The 17,895-nt window shown below is 50.8% G+C and overlaps 2 protein-coding genes across 2 annotated transcripts; both read left to right on the top strand.

Annotated features, from left to right (window-relative positions):
• The first annotated feature begins 295 nt into the window (after window positions 1–295).
• Window positions 296–4,891, top strand: Tmed4 (transmembrane p24 trafficking protein 4). The gene is made up of 5 exons (XM_006973000.4): window positions 296–490; window positions 666–766; window positions 941–1,066; window positions 1,287–1,433; window positions 3,349–4,891. Exons 1-5 carry the CDS (start codon window positions 331–333, stop codon window positions 3,496–3,498), a joined length of 684 nt encoding a protein of 227 aa, XP_006973062.1. The 5' UTR covers window positions 296–330; the 3' UTR covers window positions 3,499–4,891.
• Window positions 4,892–6,739: 1,848 nt separating this feature from the next.
• Ddx56 (DEAD-box helicase 56) lies at window positions 6,740–14,338 on the top strand. Its single transcript, XM_006972999.4, has 14 exons — window positions 6,740–7,255; window positions 7,336–7,497; window positions 8,134–8,294; window positions 8,437–8,607; window positions 8,713–8,803; window positions 9,385–9,629; window positions 10,542–10,661; window positions 11,106–11,219; window positions 11,316–11,410; window positions 12,023–12,096; window positions 12,212–12,301; window positions 12,987–13,092; window positions 13,667–13,740; window positions 14,038–14,338. The coding sequence occupies exons 1-14, from the start codon at window positions 7,196–7,198 to the stop codon at window positions 14,113–14,115; spliced, it is 1,641 nt and encodes a 546-aa protein (XP_006973061.1). The 5' UTR covers window positions 6,740–7,195; the 3' UTR covers window positions 14,116–14,338.
• Window positions 14,339–17,895: the final 3,557 nt, after the last annotated feature.

Here is a 17,895-nt window from a genome sequence, read left to right as displayed (position 1 = left end):
CCTAGCACCCTACTTGGAAACAGCTCTTACGCCCCGGTGTACGGTGCGCAGGCGCAGAGCGGTGCATAGCAAGGGCACTTAGCTCACCGACTAGGGACCGTAGCCTTGGGCAGCATCCACGCACTGGCATTTTACCTCTGGGTGGTTACGCTAGGAGGTGCGCAGGCGCAGAGCTCTGCAAAAACTAGGGTTTGGCATTGCGCGGGATGGACAGAGCCGGGTAAGGGAGCGGAGGACTCGCAACCCCGCGCAGGCGCACTTCCCCGTTTCGTACCGGCGCGCAAGCGTTGAGCAGTGCGCAAGCCTGCGCATGCGCGGAGTTGAGGCGCGATGGCAGGTGTCGGGGTCGAGCGTCTACAGGCGATGGTGCGATTTGCGCTGCTGGTGCTTACTGTGTGTGCTGCGGGTGCCCATGGGCTCTATTTCCACATCGGCGAGACTGAGAAACGTTGCTTCATCGAGGAAATACCCGACGAGACCATGGTCATCGGTCAGGGGGCTGAGGGTGGAGAGGCCCTTTGTTTTCGCCTGGCCCTCGGAAGCGCCCCTCCTCCCCTGTCAGCTCGCCCCCAGGCTGAGGGTGCCTTGGGGGCGCCAGGTCCCCTGTCCAGCGCCCCGGGGCCGCTTGTTGGGGGCCCGGTCGTGACTGTGTGTCTGCCCCGCAGGCAACTATCGAACCCAGATGTGGGACAAGCAGAAGGAGGTCTTCCTGCCCTCCACCCCTGGCTTGGGCATGCATGTCGAAGTGAAGGACCCGGACAGCAAGGTAAGCACCCCCGCGCCCCCGCCCCCGGAAGGCTCTAGCGGGTGTCAGCTGCCCATTCACGTCCTCATGGGATGTAAAGTACCTCCTGGGTCCTGAGAAAAGGTCCCTAGGTATATGATCAGGTCTTGCATTTTGAGAGGTCGTTGTAAAGTTGGGACCTGATGCGCGTTGCAGGTGGTACTGTCCCGGCAATATGGCTCCGAGGGCCGCTTCACGTTCACTTCCCACACACCCGGTGACCATCAGATTTGTTTGCACTCCAACTCCACCAGGATGGCTCTCTTCGCTGGAGGCAAACTGGTAAGAGACTCAGGCTTAGGTGGTTTCACTTTATTCCAAAGTTGATGTATTGGCAACTTTCTTTTTCTTTTAATTTTGCCCTTTTGGCGGAGCGGGTGGGCACAGTCACAACTGGGGAAAACCAGGCTTGCCCTGCTGCCTCAGCCAGAGCCAAGAACGGACTCCATAACAGTACCAGACGGTGGGCGGCACCCAGTGGTTCATTCCTGTTTCCTTGTAGCGTGTCCACCTGGACATCCAGGTTGGGGAGCATGCCAACAACTACCCTGAGATTGCTGCTAAGGATAAGCTGACAGAGCTGCAGCTTCGAGCTCGCCAGTTGCTTGATCAGGTGGAACAGATCCAGAAGGAGCAGGATTATCAGAGGGTAAGGGCGTGGATCTCTTTGCACTTGGAGCTTGCGATTGACCTTTAAACCCACCGTGCAGTGTTTCTGCTTGGGGCCTTCCCTACCTGCGAGTTGAGCTTCGCAGAGAATGAATTGGGAGGTATCAGGCTACGAAGGTGAGGTTTGGTTTCTGTTTTTGCGGTCTTGGGCACTTTATGGGTATATCTGCAGTGCCGAGGGTTGAACCCAGGGCCTCATCTGAATGTTAGTCAAGATCTCTACCACTGAGCCACACTTTCACTCTATCATAAATTTATGTCTGTGTGCGCATGCACATATATATACACACACACATATATATACACAATATATTATGTATTGATCTTATATATATATACACTTCACCATCCAGAATTTTCCATCCAGGCCTGGCCCTGCTTAGCTTCTGAGATCAGATCTCAAGGGTTCAGGGTGGTGTGGCTATGGACCATTTAGCTCTGTTTTTGTTTTTTATTGTTATGAAATACATATAAAACTTAGCACATAATACTGTGGCATTAAGTAGATTCATATTGTGTTGCAACCATATCTACCTTCTATCTGCCTACCTTTTGCCTTCCCAGAGCCCTGACCCCATCAAGCACTCCACTTCCCTAGTTACAGTTTTGGTGTTTTGTCTGTGATCCTGATTGGTGTTAAACACTGACTCCCCACTTACTTCCCATGCTGCTGCTCTACTTTCTTGCCTATGGTCTTGACCACTGTAACTCAACTAAGTGGAATCCTTTTGCAACTGTCTTAGTTCATTTATCACAATGTGTCCAGGGTTCATCTGTCTCGTGGTGTGTCAGAACTGTTTTTCACATTTATTTATTTATTTATTTATTTATTTTTTTTTTTTTATTTTTTTTTTTTTTTTGGTTTTTCGAGACAGGGTTTCTCTGTGTAGCTTTGCGCCTTTCCTGGAGCTCACTTGGTAGCCCAGGCTGGCCTCGAACTCACAGAGATCCGCCTGGCTCTGCCTCCCGAGTGCTGGGATTAAAGGCGTGCGCCACCAACGCCCGGCCTTATTTATTTATTTATTTATTTATTTATTTATTTATTTATTTATTTATTTTTGCAGTGATAGAAATTGAATATCATATAGGCTAGATAAGGGCTCTGAACTCCATCATGCCCCCCACTTAAAGATTTGTTTTCTTATCAATTATGTGTGTGTGTGTGTGTGTGTGTGTGTGTGTATGTATGGTTTATGTATGTGTAGTACAAGTGTCCCCTGAGTTCAGAAGAGGGTATCAGATCCTCTGGAACTAGAGCTACAGGTGGTTGTGACCAACCTGAGATGGGTCCTCTACAAGAAGAGTATGAGCAGTGTGAGCTCTTAACCACTGGTCATCTCTCTAGCCCATAGAGCTATCCGCCCACCCCTGCCCCTCTTTAAGACAGGGTTTCTCTGTGTAGTCCTGGCTGTTCTGGATCTCGCTCTATAGACCAGGCTGGCCTCGAACTCAGATCCGCCTGCCTCTGCCTCCCAAGTGCTGGGATTAAAGTTGTGCGCCACCACCGCCAGCTGCAGAGCTCTCCTTTTAGGGTTGAATAACAGTCTGTTGTATATAGAGACCCCATCTTGCTTTGGATAGTTATTTCTAAATTGTATGAACTGGTCTAGAGAGGACAGTATACAATCTAATAATTCCAATTGCTTGCTTGTTTTCCACTGGCTCTTATTGTAGAAGCATTATTTTAGTCCTAGCAGAGATGGTTATAGAGGGACATCACTCTCCTTCTTAGGGGCAGTCTCAGTGGTGGGGGACTAGGCACCTAATGGACTAATTCCAGGTGGTAGTCCGAGACATTTGGTCTGGGAGTCTGCAGTCATACACATAGTGGGACCTTGTAGTAGCAGACTGTGTTTTCCTGTCCATTCTAATTCCTTGTTCACTGTCCCATGCAGTATCGTGAAGAACGCTTCCGTCTGACCAGTGAGAGCACCAACCAGAGGGTCCTGTGGTGGTCAATCGCCCAGACTGTCATCCTTATCCTCACCGGAATCTGGCAGATGCGTCACCTCAAGAGCTTTTTTGAGGCCAAGAAGCTGGTGTAGGGCTCTTGCCGTATAACCTTTCCCTTTTACCTCAATTATTTGATAATCTCCCCATCTAGTCCCTGTCCACCTGGCTTTTGAGGAGGAAAAATGAAAAAAACAATGTGTCACATTGGTCTCGTGGCAGTGAGCCATTGAGATCAGCTACCTTTTGACCCTCCAAGAAACAGGCATTGGCCCGAGCTTTCCAAATCTGCCTTAGGGTTTGGGAGACGTTGGAATTAACCCAAGATCAAGTCATTTCTTTTGCCTCTGGTGTTCTTCTGTTTTTGAAGACAAAATGTCCAAATGCTCTTCTGTTTGTCTGCTTATGTAGTAGGCAACTGGCATGCCCCGTGGAGGAGACCCTGCCTCAGTGTTCCTGGGTCAGTCCTGAGTTCTCCCAAATCTTTGTGAATGTAAATAAGGGGCAGTTCTTGGCCCTGAAGGATTGAGATGTTTTTCTATATTTTAGAACTATTTTTGGATAAATTATATATTTTCCTTCCTGGTTGAATCATCGCTGCCTGTAACAAGCCAGAAACACTAATCCAGACCTTATGCGTTGTACTTATTCACACATTTTGAATAACCTCCCTGCAGTGCTCAGAGTTTCAGCAGTCTGGGGCCAGAAAGCAGGTACGGTAGTTACTCTGGAGTCCGTCTTAGAAGGCCAAGAAGAGCTCTCTTGAGCGCGTGTGAGTCCAGTCCCACAGGGTCACAGAGTCGGGAAAGAGTGACAGTGACCTGCAGCAGACACTCTCTCTCAGCTCTCAAGTCAGCAATGGAAAGGGTTTCGTGGGTTCTTTTTTTGTTTTTGAGACAGTCTCGCTCTGTTGCTCTGGCTGGCCTGGAACTCCCTATGTGGACTAGACTAGCCTCAGATCCACCCGTGTCTGCTTACCACCTGCTGTGATTAAAAAGGCATGTGCCACCACACCTGACATAAATATTTTCTTCAAGGGAACCAGATTTTGGTTCTGGATACAGATTTTTTTTTTCCAATGAAATAAAACATAGTACCTATGTTTGATATAAAATAATAGGTTGTGGGCAGAGGTGAGGCAAAAAAAAAAAAAAAAAAAAAAAAGGTTACTGGCCTAGACTGCTTGCCTTTATAGAAGAAATGGGGTAGACTTCAGTGGGCTCTCATGCTGCCGCTTGGCCTGGGAGCGGATGGGTTGATGGCTTACCCATTCTGAAAGGTCACCCTAGTAGAGAAGAGGGCATCGTGGAACTGACAAAGCAAAGACATTGGCTTCTTAGCCCCTGAATCATAAACAGCACTTTCCTTACCCGCTTCTGTAGAAACCTCATGCCAGTGCTGCCCATTCTTGATATTTTACTTCACAGGTTTATTATATATTTATTTGGAATATTTATTAAATTCCTTTTTCTGACTTATAGAACCAAACTCTCCCCTTATTTCTGTGTACTCTACTATATATGAACCTGTCCCCCCCCCCCCCCCCCCCAGACGGGTTTCTCTGTGTAGCTTTGTGCCTGTCCTGGAACTCACTCTGTAGACCAAGCTGGCCTCGAACTCACAGAGATCCTCCTGGCTCTGCCTCCTGAGTGCTGGGATTAAAGGCGTGCGTCACCACCGCCCGGCTTATGAACCTGTTTTACACTTAGAATATATGCAATTTTTTTTTTTAGTTTGCAAAGAGGAAGGCAAAAAAAAAAAAAAAAAAAAAGGAAAAGTTCTACATATCCCTTTTATTTCCTATTTCTAATTCTGGATGACCACTTAACCACCAGAAAAATTCCTCTGGTACTCAAAATAGTTTTGCAGTTTTCTTCAGTTTAGGATCAGTATGAGAAGCCGGTTGTTGTTGTTGTTGTTGTTGGTGGTGGTGGTGGTGGTGGTGGTGGTGGTGGTGGTGGTGCACGCCTTTGATCCCAGCACTTGGGAGGCAGAGGCAGGAGGATCTCTGAGTTCAGACCTGGTCTACAGAGTGAGTTCCAAGACAGCCAAGGCTACACAGAGAAACCCTATCTTGAAAAACAAAATCAGTATGAGAAATTAGATATTAATAGAGTTGTTTAGTTTTAGAGACAGAGTATATGTCTCCACCTTGGAGACTTAACAGATATCTGGCATCACTCAAGTACTGCCAGATGCAGGCTTGTATATGAAGAAGACCATCAGAAAAAGATATGTACATTACAATTTGTAAGAGAAGCAGAATTAAAGTTATGACGTAGCAACGAAAATAACTTCATGGTTGGGGTCATCACTACATGAGGAACTGTATTAAAGGGTCCAGCAATAGGTAGGGTGAGCCCACTGTAATCACGTGTTCCAGAGACTAGCTTTGCAGTTAGGCTTCAAGACCTATCTTAAGTGTCCCTTTGGCTTAGCCTTCCACTTTTCCTCTCCTTTGCTGCTGGTTGAGAACTGAACCTAAGGCACCATGCATTCTAGGGAGGAGTTCTACACTGAGCCGTTTTCCCGCTTTTTAAAGACCCTCTGTTGCTCTTCCCTTCAGCTCAGCCCACTCCTGTTAGCAGGAGTGCTTTTTCTTTCTTAATAGACAGTCACTATACTAAGACACCAACAATCTCTTCTATTATTGCCCTAACGATAATTACCAGATGGCTTAAAACAATAAACTGTTAGGTTTGAGACCAGACTAGGTGACCTTCGGGCAAGCAGTTTATTAAAGAGCCAGACAGTGGCAGGGTGAAGGAACGGCTTTTAATCCGCTGGGGAGGGAGCAGAGTTCTCTTAAGTTCCCTTGTGATGGAAGTGGTAGCAGGGGAGGTGCTCAGACCTGGGCTGACATCACCCAACTAGACTTGGAGACACAGTTTATTGTATTTTCGGCTTTAGAAAGTGTTTAAGAGGTTCCAATGATGTCGGGCATAGTGGTGCAGCTTTAATCCCACCCAGCCTGGTCTACCTGCCAAATTCCAGGCCAGCCACAGCTAAACAGTGAGAACCTGTGTCAGAAAAACAGAATAAAAAGGTCCCAAGAACATCCCAGGGAAAGGGATTCTGGAAGAATGGGCCTAGCTGGCATGTGGTAACACTGACTGACTGCAGCCCTTCTGGTTTTGGTTTTCTGGGAAAGTCGGGTCCCAGGATGGGGTCGGGTCAACTTCGGCAAGCTGTAAAAGACAGCAGGACGTGTGGCCGGATCCGCCAGAGTCTTCATAGCAGCTGGTTTTGGTTTTTTGAGACAGTTTTTCTGTGTAGCTCTGCCTGTCCTGGCACTCTGTAGCCCAGGCTGGCTTCGAACTCAGAGATCCGACTGCCTCTGCCTCCCAACTGCTGGATTAAAAGGCGTGCGCTCCCACCGCTGGGCGAAACATTTATCTTAATAGGTGAACACTGTCGTGATTTCAGCCGGGTCAGAGTCTCTCACACCGGTTACCCACAGACCTATAACTCCCCCGCGCATATGCCGATGTGGCGGCCTTGCTCCTCCTCCTCCTCCTCAGCCCCAAAGCGGTCGGATCCTAACCATAATTTAGCAGGCCAAGTCCTGCCCCGCCACTCTGCGCGTCACGGAAGGTTGGGGCGCCAGGGGACACCTACCCAAGGCTCTCAGAGACAGCCTCTGCGCCTGCGCACGGCACAGCAGCACAGATTTCGCAACAACTCCGATTCCCACACGGAAAAACTTCCCGGAAGTGACGGCTCCCCCGGAACTGATTAGTTGTTGGTTTGTCCCGCCCTTACGCGTGCGCACTGTCAGCACGGGAGCACGCCATGGAGGACCAAGAAGCGCTGGGTTTTGAACACATGGGGCTGGATCCCCGGCTCCTGCAGGTAGTGGGACGGTTGTGGAGCTGGGACCCGGCGTGCCGCCGCACTCGGCGCCGCCTGAGCCGCGTCCTTTCCCTTCTTAGGCTGTCGCCGACTTGGGCTGGTCGCGACCGACGCTGATCCAGGAGAAGGCCATACCTCTGGCCCTGGAGGGGAAGGACCTCCTGGCCCGCGCCCGCACGGGCTCCGGGAAGACGGCAGCTTATGCGCTTCCGATGCTGCAGTTGCTTCTGCACAAGAAGGCGGTGGGTAGCGAGAGGGGCGGTGGGCACGAGGAAGGAAGCCCCAGAAGGCCGGGGAGGGGAGGGTCCCTGTGTGCAAAGGTTTCTCTTGCTCCCTTGCTCGTGTTTGGCGGGCTAGAGAGAACCTGGTCCATTTGCCGCATAAGCTCAGAGCTCGAGTTCAGGTTACCTGGCTCTCTACCCAGGCCTTGCTGCCACTACCTCTAGCCGTGTGGTAATCTTGAGTAAACCGTTTTTTACCTGGAGAATACACATCAGCTCCATACCTAGTCTGTGTTAGTTTCCGACACGCACCAAGTTATTTTCAAATTTCAGTGCTCGTGAAAGCTCTCCCTTCAGTGTTCTGAGGTGGGCAGAATTAAGAGTTTATCAGAACACAGCCAAGTCATTGTATTGTTCGGTCCCCACTGTTTGGAAGAGGTGGAGAAAAGCAAAAGGGGGACCCAGTACTTTTTTTTTTGGGGGGGGGGGTTCGAGACAGGGTTTCTCTGTGTAGTTTTGGTGCCTGTCCTGGATCTCGCTCTGTAGCCCAGGCTGGCCTCGAACTCACAAAGATCCGCCTTTCTCTCTAAAGGCGTGCGCCACCGCCACCCGGCAGGACCCAGTACTTTTAACAGTCTTTAACTCATGCTTTTACAGACAGGTCCTGTAACGGAACAGGCCGTGAGAGGCCTTGTCCTTGTTCCCACTAAGGAGCTGGCCCGGCAGGCCCAGTCCATGATCCAGCAGCTGGCTGCCTACTGTGCCCGGGATGTGCGAGTGGCTAATGTCTCCGCTGCTGAAGACACAGCCTCTCAGAGGTAGGTGAAGCCTGCTGGGCTCTAAAGGAACAGAGCTATGCAAAGACGTGGCTTTGGTTTTGTGAACAGCAAGGGAAGGCAGGTCTGCCAGACTGAGGTTCTGGCGGCTAAATTGGTGCTCCCTGTAACTTGCCCCCTGCAGAGCTATGTTGATGGAGAAGCCAGATGTGGTGGTGGGGACTCCGTCCCGAATTTTAAACCACTTGCAGCAGGACAGCTTGAAGCTCCGTGACTCCCTGGAGCTGCTGGTGGTAGACGAAGCTGACCTCCTTTTTTCCTTTGGCTTTGAAGACGAGCTCAAGAGTCTGCTCTGGTAAGGAAGAGACGGAAGTGGCGCCTGGTGGGACCCTCCGTGAGTCCAGACTTGGAGTGGGATGGGCGGGACTCGAGCCTGACCACGTCCTGGTTTTTCCTTCAGTCACTTGCCCCGGATTTACCAAGCCTTCCTCATGTCGGCCACTTTCAATGAGGACGTCCAAGCTCTGAAGGAGCTGGTGCTACATAACCCGGTAAGGGGTGCCGAGGGAGCATTGGGGCTGGAGCCGGGGACACTCGGAGGAAACGTTTGGCATTTGGGGTGGGACTGTTGTTGGATGTGTCCTTCCTGGTTCTTAGTCACCTCAAATGATTGTATATGTCTAGGTGTCCCCAGTCCAGACTATGCTTTGCCTAGAAGGCTTACCTGGGGTCACTGTGTCCTCAAGGGGAGCTAAAATTCTAAGATCAGAGTTCTCTTGTATATATTGCAGTCTTCAGAACCATCGTGTAGGCCTTCCATGCTGCATGCTGTCTCCTGTCTGTTTCTCTTTGTTCTGTGCACTGATGCTGTATGTATAGTGTATGTATGTATAGTGTATATATGTATAGTGTATGTATGTATAGTATACATATATAGTTTCTGTGTACCACAAAGTTAGGGTGCTTTGGGTTCTTAGGTACGACCCTGGGGGTAGGATGTGTGTGTAGTGGGGAGATGGGGTGATGGCTCACTGTCTGCTCTGCACTGATGTGGGTGCTTTGGTTGGTGAGGCAGTGGCCATAGCGTAGCGCCTCTTCCCGTTTTTTCCTGATCACAGGTGTATCTTCCTAGGTTACCCTCAAGTTGCAGGAGTCGCAGCTGCCGGGGCCAGACCAGCTGCAGCAGTTCCAGGTGGTCTGTGAGACTGAAGAAGACAAATTCTTGCTGCTCTATGCCCTGCTCAAGCTGTCACTGATTCGGGGCAAAGCCTTGCTCTTTGTCAACACTCTAGAGAGGGGTTACCGGCTCCGTCTTTTCCTGGAACAGTTCAGCATCCCCTCCTGCGTGCTCAATGGAGAACTCCCGCTGCGCTCCAGGTTTGTTCGGGTCTGTGTCTTGGTGAAGATAAGCGGAGAAGAAACATGGAAGGAGAACCCAGTTCATTCTTTTCTTTTTGTAAGAGTTTGTGCTCATTTGTAGTCCAGGCCAGCCTTGAACTTCAGTCCTCTTGCCTCAGTTTTCCAAGTGCTGGAATTAAAGCGATGGGCCAGCTCACACAGCTTCTCCCCCTCCTCCCTTTGCAGTGCCAGGGAGTGAACCCAGAGCCTGTTCATGCTGGACAAGCGCCCAGCCGCTGAGTGCTACACCCAGCCCCGTGTTCTTGTTTCTCTCTCTCTCTCCTTTTTTCTTGAGACAGGGTTTCTCTATGTAACCCTGGTTGTCCTGGAACTTGCTCTGTAGACCAGGCTGGTCCCAAACTCACAGAGATCCACCTGCCTCTGTCTCCTAAGTGCTAGGATTAAAGGCATGCACCCCCACTGCCTGGCTTTGTTCCTGTTTTTAAGCACTTGCTGGGGCTCAGACTCTCAACATACGTGATGAGTATTTCTTACAACCCTGAAATACTTACTGGTGCTCCATTTAGGGGAAGAAATTATTTTTATTTTTTATATGCATGGGTGTTTTGCTTGCGTTTATTTATGTATTTATTTATGCCTGACGCCTGTGGATGCCAGAAGAGGGTGTTGGAGCTCTTAAAATTGGAGTTACAGACAACTTATTAGCCACCATATTGGTACTGGGAATAGAGCGTGGATCCTCTGGGAGAGCAGCCAGTGAATTTAACCACTGAGCCCATTACTCATTTCCAACTGAGGAAGTTGAGGCACAGCCCTGAAGATGATAAAGGAGGTTAAAGAGGACAAAGTAGGAAAGGATGGTGGGTAGGATGATGCTAGGACTGGGAGGAGCCTCTTGTGCCGTAGGTGACCATTCCTCTCGGACTGCAGGTGCCACATCATCTCACAGTTCAACCAAGGCTTCTACGACTGTGTCATAGCAACAGATGCGGAAATCCTGGGACCCCCAGTCAAAAGCAAGCGGCGAGGCCGCGGGTCCAAAGGAGACAAGTAAGTCCACAGTTCTCTTTTACCAGCGTTCCCTCAAGAGGCCCATTTCTGCATTTGTCAGGCTAAAGCCAAAGTGCATAGAGCGGACACTCTGGACGGTTATACCAGGCAGTCCTATGGGCCTTGCTTAGCTCCCTGGACAGACTTGGAGAAGCAGAGAAGGTGGTCAGACTCTGTCTGCACACACACACAGCACAGGGTCAGGCTGGGCAAGGGGTGATGTGAGCTGACTTACAGGGGAGATGGTCCGGTCAGCCCCAGGCATGTGACTGTATTCTGCTATTGCCCAGCACTGAGGTCAGGGCCAGGGTTTGGCCCTGAGGTAATTCTAATGTCCAAAAGTTTGGTGGTCTTTCAGCTATGCTTACAAGGTAGTTTGGAGACTGAACTTGAGAATGCCTTTCCGAGGGCAAGGATCTGGCTGACACTGGGCTCTTTCCCCAGGGCCTCTGATCCGGAGTCAGGTGTGGCCCGGGGCATAGACTTCCACCACGTATCTGCCGTACTCAACTTCGACCTTCCTCCCACTCCAGAAGCCTATGTTCATCGAGCTGGCAGGTAGGGGGACGGCACTGTGGTGAGCCAGGGCGTGCTGAAGGAGTTGGGGTGATGTGGACAGGCCAGTGATGCGTGCTTGATCCCCTCCCACTCCAGGACAGCTCGAGCCAACAACCCAGGCATAGTTCTGACCTTTGTGCTGCCCACGGAACAGGCTTCCTTGGCAAAGATTGAGGCGCTTCTCAGTGGAGGTAAGAGCCCTGGCTCCGTGCTCTTGGGTCTCTAGGAGCCAGGCTTCTCCCATCACACCTTGAAACCTGCCACAGTACCTAATCATTGATGCACCCGTCATTGAAGAGCACGAGAGTGAGACATGATGATTGACACTTGGAGGCTAGCCTGGGATATATATATATGGGATATATATATATATATATATATATGTATATATATATATATATATATGGGATATATATATCTCAAGACCCTTTTGTTGTTGCTACTTTTAAATCAAGGACTGGATCAGTGGTTAAGGGTACTTGTTGCTCCTTCAGAGGACTCAGGCTCAGTCCCTAGCATCCCCTTGGTCGTTCATAGCTGTCTGTAGCTCCAGGACCCTCTTTTGGCATCTGCAGGCATCAGACCTGTACATGGTGGGTTGTGAGGCTGAGGCTGTGATGGCACATGGGGCTCAAGGACGCACCCTTGACCAAAGCATCTTGGGAACTGCTCTTAGACCCAAGTGTAGTGAGGCTGAGTCGTCTCGGGGGATAGCCTCCTTCAGAGAAGAGGAGCAGCAGGCTGCTAGGGGAGAAGGCCTTCCATGGCCCTGCCCTCAGCCCTCACTGCCGCCTTCTCCCCAGAGGGCGAGGCTCCCATCCTGCTTCCCTACCAGTTCCAGATGGAGGAGATCGAAAGCTTTCGCTATCGCTGCAGGGTAAGCTCAACACTGGGGTGGGCGGGGGTGGTGGTGGTTGAGGAATGGGCTGTGACCCGGGGATTGTGCCCCATTGCTCAGGTATAAGGCTGTCTGACCCCTGGTCTGCCCACAGGATGCCATGCGCTCAGTGACCAAACAGGCCATTCGAGAGGCGAGATTGAAGGAGATCAAGGAGGAGCTTCTGCACTCAGAGAAGCTCAAGGTGAGGGCAAGCTTGGGAGCTGTCCTTTTGAGGGCTGGCCAGGCTCTGGGGAGTGAGAAGCAGAGAGCTGGGCAGGAAGCCAGCTGAAAGACAGCTGGTCTGCTGGGAGAGCAGGGGGCACATTTCATGGTGGGCACTTGGCATTAGGCACAAGTGAGCGTACGTGGGGATGGGGGTTGGGGTGGGGATGTGTGGGGTGTGCATTCATGCACATTCATTGCAACACTATTAGGGAGCCAAAGATGGAAGCCCCGTCGTAGGGTCCACACCAGGGGCCTTAGATTGTACAGGCCATACCTGATGTTACACAGACTCTGGAAAGAGTGAAGGTGTGATGAGGAATCTCATCTGTGATTCACAGTGCTGTTGTTTGTGTCATAGAGAAGAATGTCTTGTGCAGGGCATGTCCTTGTACCGTGGTTGGGACTCAGAAGAACTAGAATATCTAGCTGCCCCTAGTTGAGAACCCTCCAGAGTTGACAGATTTCCAGGTGGTGATATCTGCCTTGCTGCAGCATGCAGTGCCTTACTTGGCCAGCAGAGGTCAGCTGTGCAAACCATGAGAAGCCAGTCCTGGTTCGTGCTAGGCCATGGCTGTCGAGGAGGTTGAAGAACAGAGTGGTAGGCAAACTTGATGAGGTCACTTTTTGTGCCTCTAAAACTCTGAGCTCTCTCTGTCTGTCAGACATACTTTGAAGACAATCCCAGGGACCTCCAGCTGCTGCGCCATGATCTGCCCTTGCACCCTGCGGTGGTAAAACCTCATCTGGGCAATGTCCCTGACTACTTGGGTGAGTGTTGCTGAGGATGAGGAGACTGGAGGAAATGGCCGACCTTTCCTTGGCCATCTTCCACCAGCCCCTGTGCTTGGTGTTGGGAAAGCTTCTTGCACGTGAGAGGATCTAGAGACCCGGGCAGCACAGCACGTGTGAACATGAATAACTGTGCTGCCATGTACTAGCTCATGTAGACTCGACTCCCCTCCCCTCCCCTCCCCTCCCCTCCCCTCCCCTCCCCTCCCCTCCCCTCCCCTCCATTCCCTTCCCTCTTTCTTCTCTCTGGATTGCTAAGACTCCCTGTGTAGCCCTGGCTGTCCTGGAACTCACTCTGTAGCCCAGGCTGGCCTTGAACTCAGAGATCCACCTGACTCTGCCTCCTGAGTGCTGGGATTAAAGGTGTGCGCCACCACCACCCGGCTGGAACTGTTTCTTGGGTCAGGATTGGAGACTGTGCTGCAGGTGTATAGGGTGGCACTGAGAAGGGGATGGGACAGTGCTGGAGGCCAGGTCTCTTGGGGTAGAGGGGACTGTAGCTGGAGTTTAGAAGCAGGGGTGAGGCTACGCTAAGGCCCAGCATCTCTTCCAGTTCCTGCTGCTCTTCGTGGCCTTGTGCATCCTCGAAAGAAACGGAGAAAGCTGCCCGCCTATAGGAAGGCTAAGGTATGTCTCCTGGGAGTCTTGGGACAATGGCAGGGTTACCTCCCTCCTTGCCTTCATCTTCAGCAGCTGCCTTGCCTGAGGGAGGGATAGGACTCGCAGGGATAGGGGTGTGGGCTTGTGGTTTCGCGCAGCTGCCCGGAGGCTGTTTCTGACCGTAGCTGACCTCCCTCACCTTGTCGGCAGCAGCTAATAGTCTCTGGCTTGTGGCACAGGGGTCTTGCCGGGTGCCAGCACCGCCCACTCCGTGGGGACCATCTGACTGTTTCTCACAACTAACTTGTGACTCTGCCCCTGTAGAAGGTGAAGACCCAGAACCCACTGCGTGACTTCCGGCACAGGGGAAAGAAACCCAAACCCACAGCAAAGCCCTCCTGAGGTGGCCTGGGCCTGAGGACACCGAATTGGCGTCCTGACCTGGATGGAGTGAGGGGGCTTCCACTCTGTGGGCACACTCTGATGCTCACTGTCTGGACAGACCGTACTTTGAAGCAGCAGCCTTGGGCACCCCATCTCCTTGGTACTGCTGGACTGCCATCCTGCTGCTTAACAGAATAAAGATTCTGGCTGCCCAGGCTGTGAGCCTCTGGCCTTTCGAAGAGACTGCTTTCCCGAGTCTCCAGAGTTGACAAACTTTCCAAAGGTGATATTGTCTGGCTTTGCTGCTGCATGTAGTACCTCGATGGGCCAGCAGAGGTCAGCTGTGGAAGCCATGAGAAGCCTGTCCTGATGCTGCTGGTCCAGTGCTGGGCCCTGGCTGACCCAGAGCCCTGTATCTGGTTCCTGTAGCTCTATTGATCCAGGTCAGCTGATAGATGGGCTTGTGTTCCCAGGACAGGGCATTCCTGACCACAAGCCCCTGGATCTCACCAGCACATTCATGTTTACATTCAGAGGGAAAAGTCACTGAGCCCTGGTAGCCAAGGCAGCTGGCTTCCCTTCCTGGATGAAAGATGTGTGATAATTCTTGTCTGTTTCAGATACATGAGTAGTAGTATAATGAATGCACACCCATGATACCTGTTTTAGGGTTTCTATTATTGTGAAGAGACACCATGACCACAGCAACTCGTATAAAGGAAAACATTTATTTGGGGTGGTTTTCAGTTGCATAAGTTTAGTCCATTGTCATCATGGTAGGACATGGCTGCAAGCAGGCAGACATAGTGCTGGAGAAGGAGCTGAGAATTATGCACATTGGTCCACAGACAACCAGAGTGAACTATGACACTGGACGTAGCTTGAGCATAGGAGACCTCAAAGCCCACCCCCACAGGGACACACTTGGTCCAACAAGGCCACACCTCCTAATAGTGCCACTCCCATGGGAGCCACTTTCTTTCATACCACCACAACCGCCCTTCCTCCGTGTCCTGACAGCACTGGCTACAGGAGCATTCAGAGGAGGTGATTCTCAGCTCGCCCAGCATCCTGTGTGCCCCCTGTACCACAGTGTCACTCTATGGCTGTCTGCTTGTCACTTGCCTATTGGGCATCATTAGGCTAGACTGTGGTGGGAGGGGACAGTGGGAGAGGAGACTGTCAAATCAAAAGTGAGCTTTGGGGGGTTGGGGATTTAGCTCAGTGGTAGAGTGCTTGCCTAGCAAGCACAAGGCCCTGGGTTCGATCCTCAGCTCTGGAAAAAATAAAAATAAAAAAATAAAAGTGAGCTTTGGTTATAGTTAGGGTGTGTGGTGTCAGTGACAGGATCTGAGTTGTGGTTTCTACAGAGCGACAGGAATTGTCGGTGGGTAGATGTATTCCAGGGCCTCGATGCCCAGTGTTTGTACAGTCAGGTCCAGTTGAATTGAGAAAAAGTCCTTAGAGCTGGAGACCAAGAACAACTCTGGGGGCTGGAAAGGTGATTTCCTGGACAGCACGCTTGCTGTGCAAGTGGTGAGGGCCCGAGTTTGCGCCCTAGCGTCCACGTAAAAGCTGGGTGGGGCCCGAGTTTGCGCCCTAGCGTCCATGTAAAAGCTGGGTGGGGCCCGAGTTTGCGCCCTAGCGTCCATGTAAAAGCTGGGTGCGGCGGTTTGCATCTGCAACTCCGTTGTGGGCCTTGTAGGCCGGGAAGGCAAAGGATTCTTGGAGCTGCTGGCTAACAGTAGCAAAAACAGCAAGCTCTGAGTTCAGTGAAAGGCCTGATCTCAATAAGCTGGAGAGCAATAGAGGAAGACTGGAAGGACACAAGAGCCTCAGCTTGTGGCCTCTGCATGCATAATAGCACACAGAAAAAGAGCAACTCTTGGCCTTTCCCATCCTGCCTTGTTGACAACCCTGGACAGTTGAGTGCACTAAGTTGAATGTTGCATCCATGCCTGCTCTTAACAGGATACATTTTCCTATGGCTTCTGTCTATGATCCTGTCACTTTAGTTACCATGGTGAGTACATATGCACCAGAACCAAATAATGGAAAGATTTCCCCGTGAGATTTTTCTGGGGAGATGAATCTGGTACTCTGCTGTGTGACGTCATCAAGGAGTGGGACCAGAGCTGTGGTGGAGAGCATGGCAGCTGTTACATGTATGCTTTCCTGCTTAGCAACCCTTGAGGAGGCTTAAAAGTGACTCAGTGGGATTGGCAAAATGGCCCAGCAGGTAAAGGTGCTTGCCAACAAGGTGTGTGGACCAAATTCAATCTCGAACCCACATGGTGGAGGGAGAGCTGACGCCCACATATGTACCACAGCCTTTGTGACCCCTACATACAAATAAATTGAAAACTGAAGCAACCTGGTCAAGATGAGGTAGATGTGGGACTAGGTAGGGTTTGGAGGCTGGCCAGGCCAGCGGTACAGGACCACATGGCTTAGTTGTCTGCCGCAGTAGCTGTTGGGACTACTCCATCCTGTCCCACGAAGGTGATGTAAGGTGTAAGGTAATCTGTTGCAGTTGCAACAGGCCCATCCCTTTGGGGGATGAAATGACAGGCTGTGGAGAAAATGTTCCCTGTGTTTTCTGAATCTATTTGGGAGAGTATGTAGAGCTCACTGTCTTCGGGTTCCTATTGTGATGAAACACCATAATCAAAGTAACTGGAGGAGGAGAGTTTAGCTTGCAGTTCCATATAACAGTTTATCAGCAAAAGTAGTGAGGGCGGAAACCTGGAGGCAGGAGTTGATGCAGAGGCCATGGAGGGGTGCTGCTTAATGGCTTAGCCTGCTTTCTAATAGAACTCAGGACTACCAGCCCTAGGATGGCACAACCCACAATGGACTGACTGTACCCTCCCCATCAATCACTAAGAAAATGCCCTACAGTCATGCCTACAGCCTGCTCATAAGGAGGCATTTTCTTAAGTGAAGTTCCCTCTCGAATGACTTCAGCTTGTGTCACGTTGACATAAAACTGTCTAGCACACTCATTCTATGCCCAAATGGCCTTGTCATGTGTGGAGATTCAGGTGCTTGGGGTTAGTAGGGTTGTCTCTTGGACTCAATTTGGGAATGAAGTCTGTTACTAACCTTACAACAGCTTATCTAAACTAGGATAGGATGAGCCTGTGACTAGGTATACTCATAGTAGAGTCAAAAATGGGCTACCTGGGACTAGGAGGCACTTGGCCAGGTAAACCTGGAAAGGAAGAATGTGGCAGGGCTTGCTGGAAGCTTGAGGCTTCGCCAAGCAGTAGAGAACAAAAAAAAAAACAAAAAAAAAAAAACAAAAAACAAAACCCAGGCAGTTCTCCAGTCTGGGGATGCCCTACAGTCCGACATTCTCTTTTCTTTTCTTTTCTTTTCTTTTTTTTTCTTTTTCTTTCTTTCTGTCCTCCCCCCCCCCCCCCCCGCCACGGTTTCTCTGTGTAGCTTTGGAGCCTATTCTGGAACTCAGAGATCTGCCTCTGCCTCCCAAGTGCTGGAATTAAAGGCATGCGCCACCACCGCCCGCCTCAGTCTGACATTTTCATTTTCACCTGGGCAAGCTGCTGTTCCTTGGCCATGACCTTATTTATAATCAGGAACAAGACAGTCTGCCTGCAAGAACATTTATGGGAACCAAGAATTGGACCCCTAGCCAGGCAGTGGTGCCACACATCTAGAGGCAGGTGGATCTCTGAGTTCAAGGTCAGCCTGGTCTACAGAGTGAGTTCCAGGATAGCCAGGACTGCACAGAGAAACCCTGTCTGGGGAGGATTTGGACCCCTAAGCTACAGTTGA

Source organism: Peromyscus maniculatus, chromosome 10 (assembly GCF_049852395.1).
Source record: "Peromyscus maniculatus bairdii isolate BWxNUB_F1_BW_parent chromosome 10, HU_Pman_BW_mat_3.1, whole genome shotgun sequence".
NCBI classification, from domain to species: domain Eukaryota; kingdom Metazoa; phylum Chordata; class Mammalia; order Rodentia; family Cricetidae; genus Peromyscus; species Peromyscus maniculatus.
Note: the sequence above shows the minus strand (reverse complement) of the source record. Positions and strands in the feature narration are given on the sequence as shown.

Excerpts from the sequence above, each read along its gene's own strand:
- Tmed4 (XM_006973000.4), top strand. The coding sequence starts at position 331 with ATGGCAGGTGTCGGGGTCGAGCGTCTACAGGCGATGGTGCGATTTGCG. Across the intron at positions 767-940 it reads TGAAGGACCCGGACAGCAAG|GTGGTACTGTCCCGGCAATA; the intron begins GTAAGCACCCCC and ends TGCGCGTTGCAG. Across the intron at positions 1,067-1,286 it reads TCTTCGCTGGAGGCAAACTG|CGTGTCCACCTGGACATCCA; the intron begins GTAAGAGACTCA and ends GTTTCCTTGTAG.
- Ddx56 (XM_006972999.4), top strand. The coding sequence starts at position 7,196 with ATGGAGGACCAAGAAGCGCTGGGTTTTGAACACATGGGGCTGGATCCC. Across the intron at positions 7,256-7,335 it reads TGGATCCCCGGCTCCTGCAG|GCTGTCGCCGACTTGGGCTG; the intron begins GTAGTGGGACGG and ends TTCCCTTCTTAG. Across the intron at positions 11,220-11,315 it reads TATGTTCATCGAGCTGGCAG|GACAGCTCGAGCCAACAACC; the intron begins GTAGGGGGACGG and ends CTCCCACTCCAG.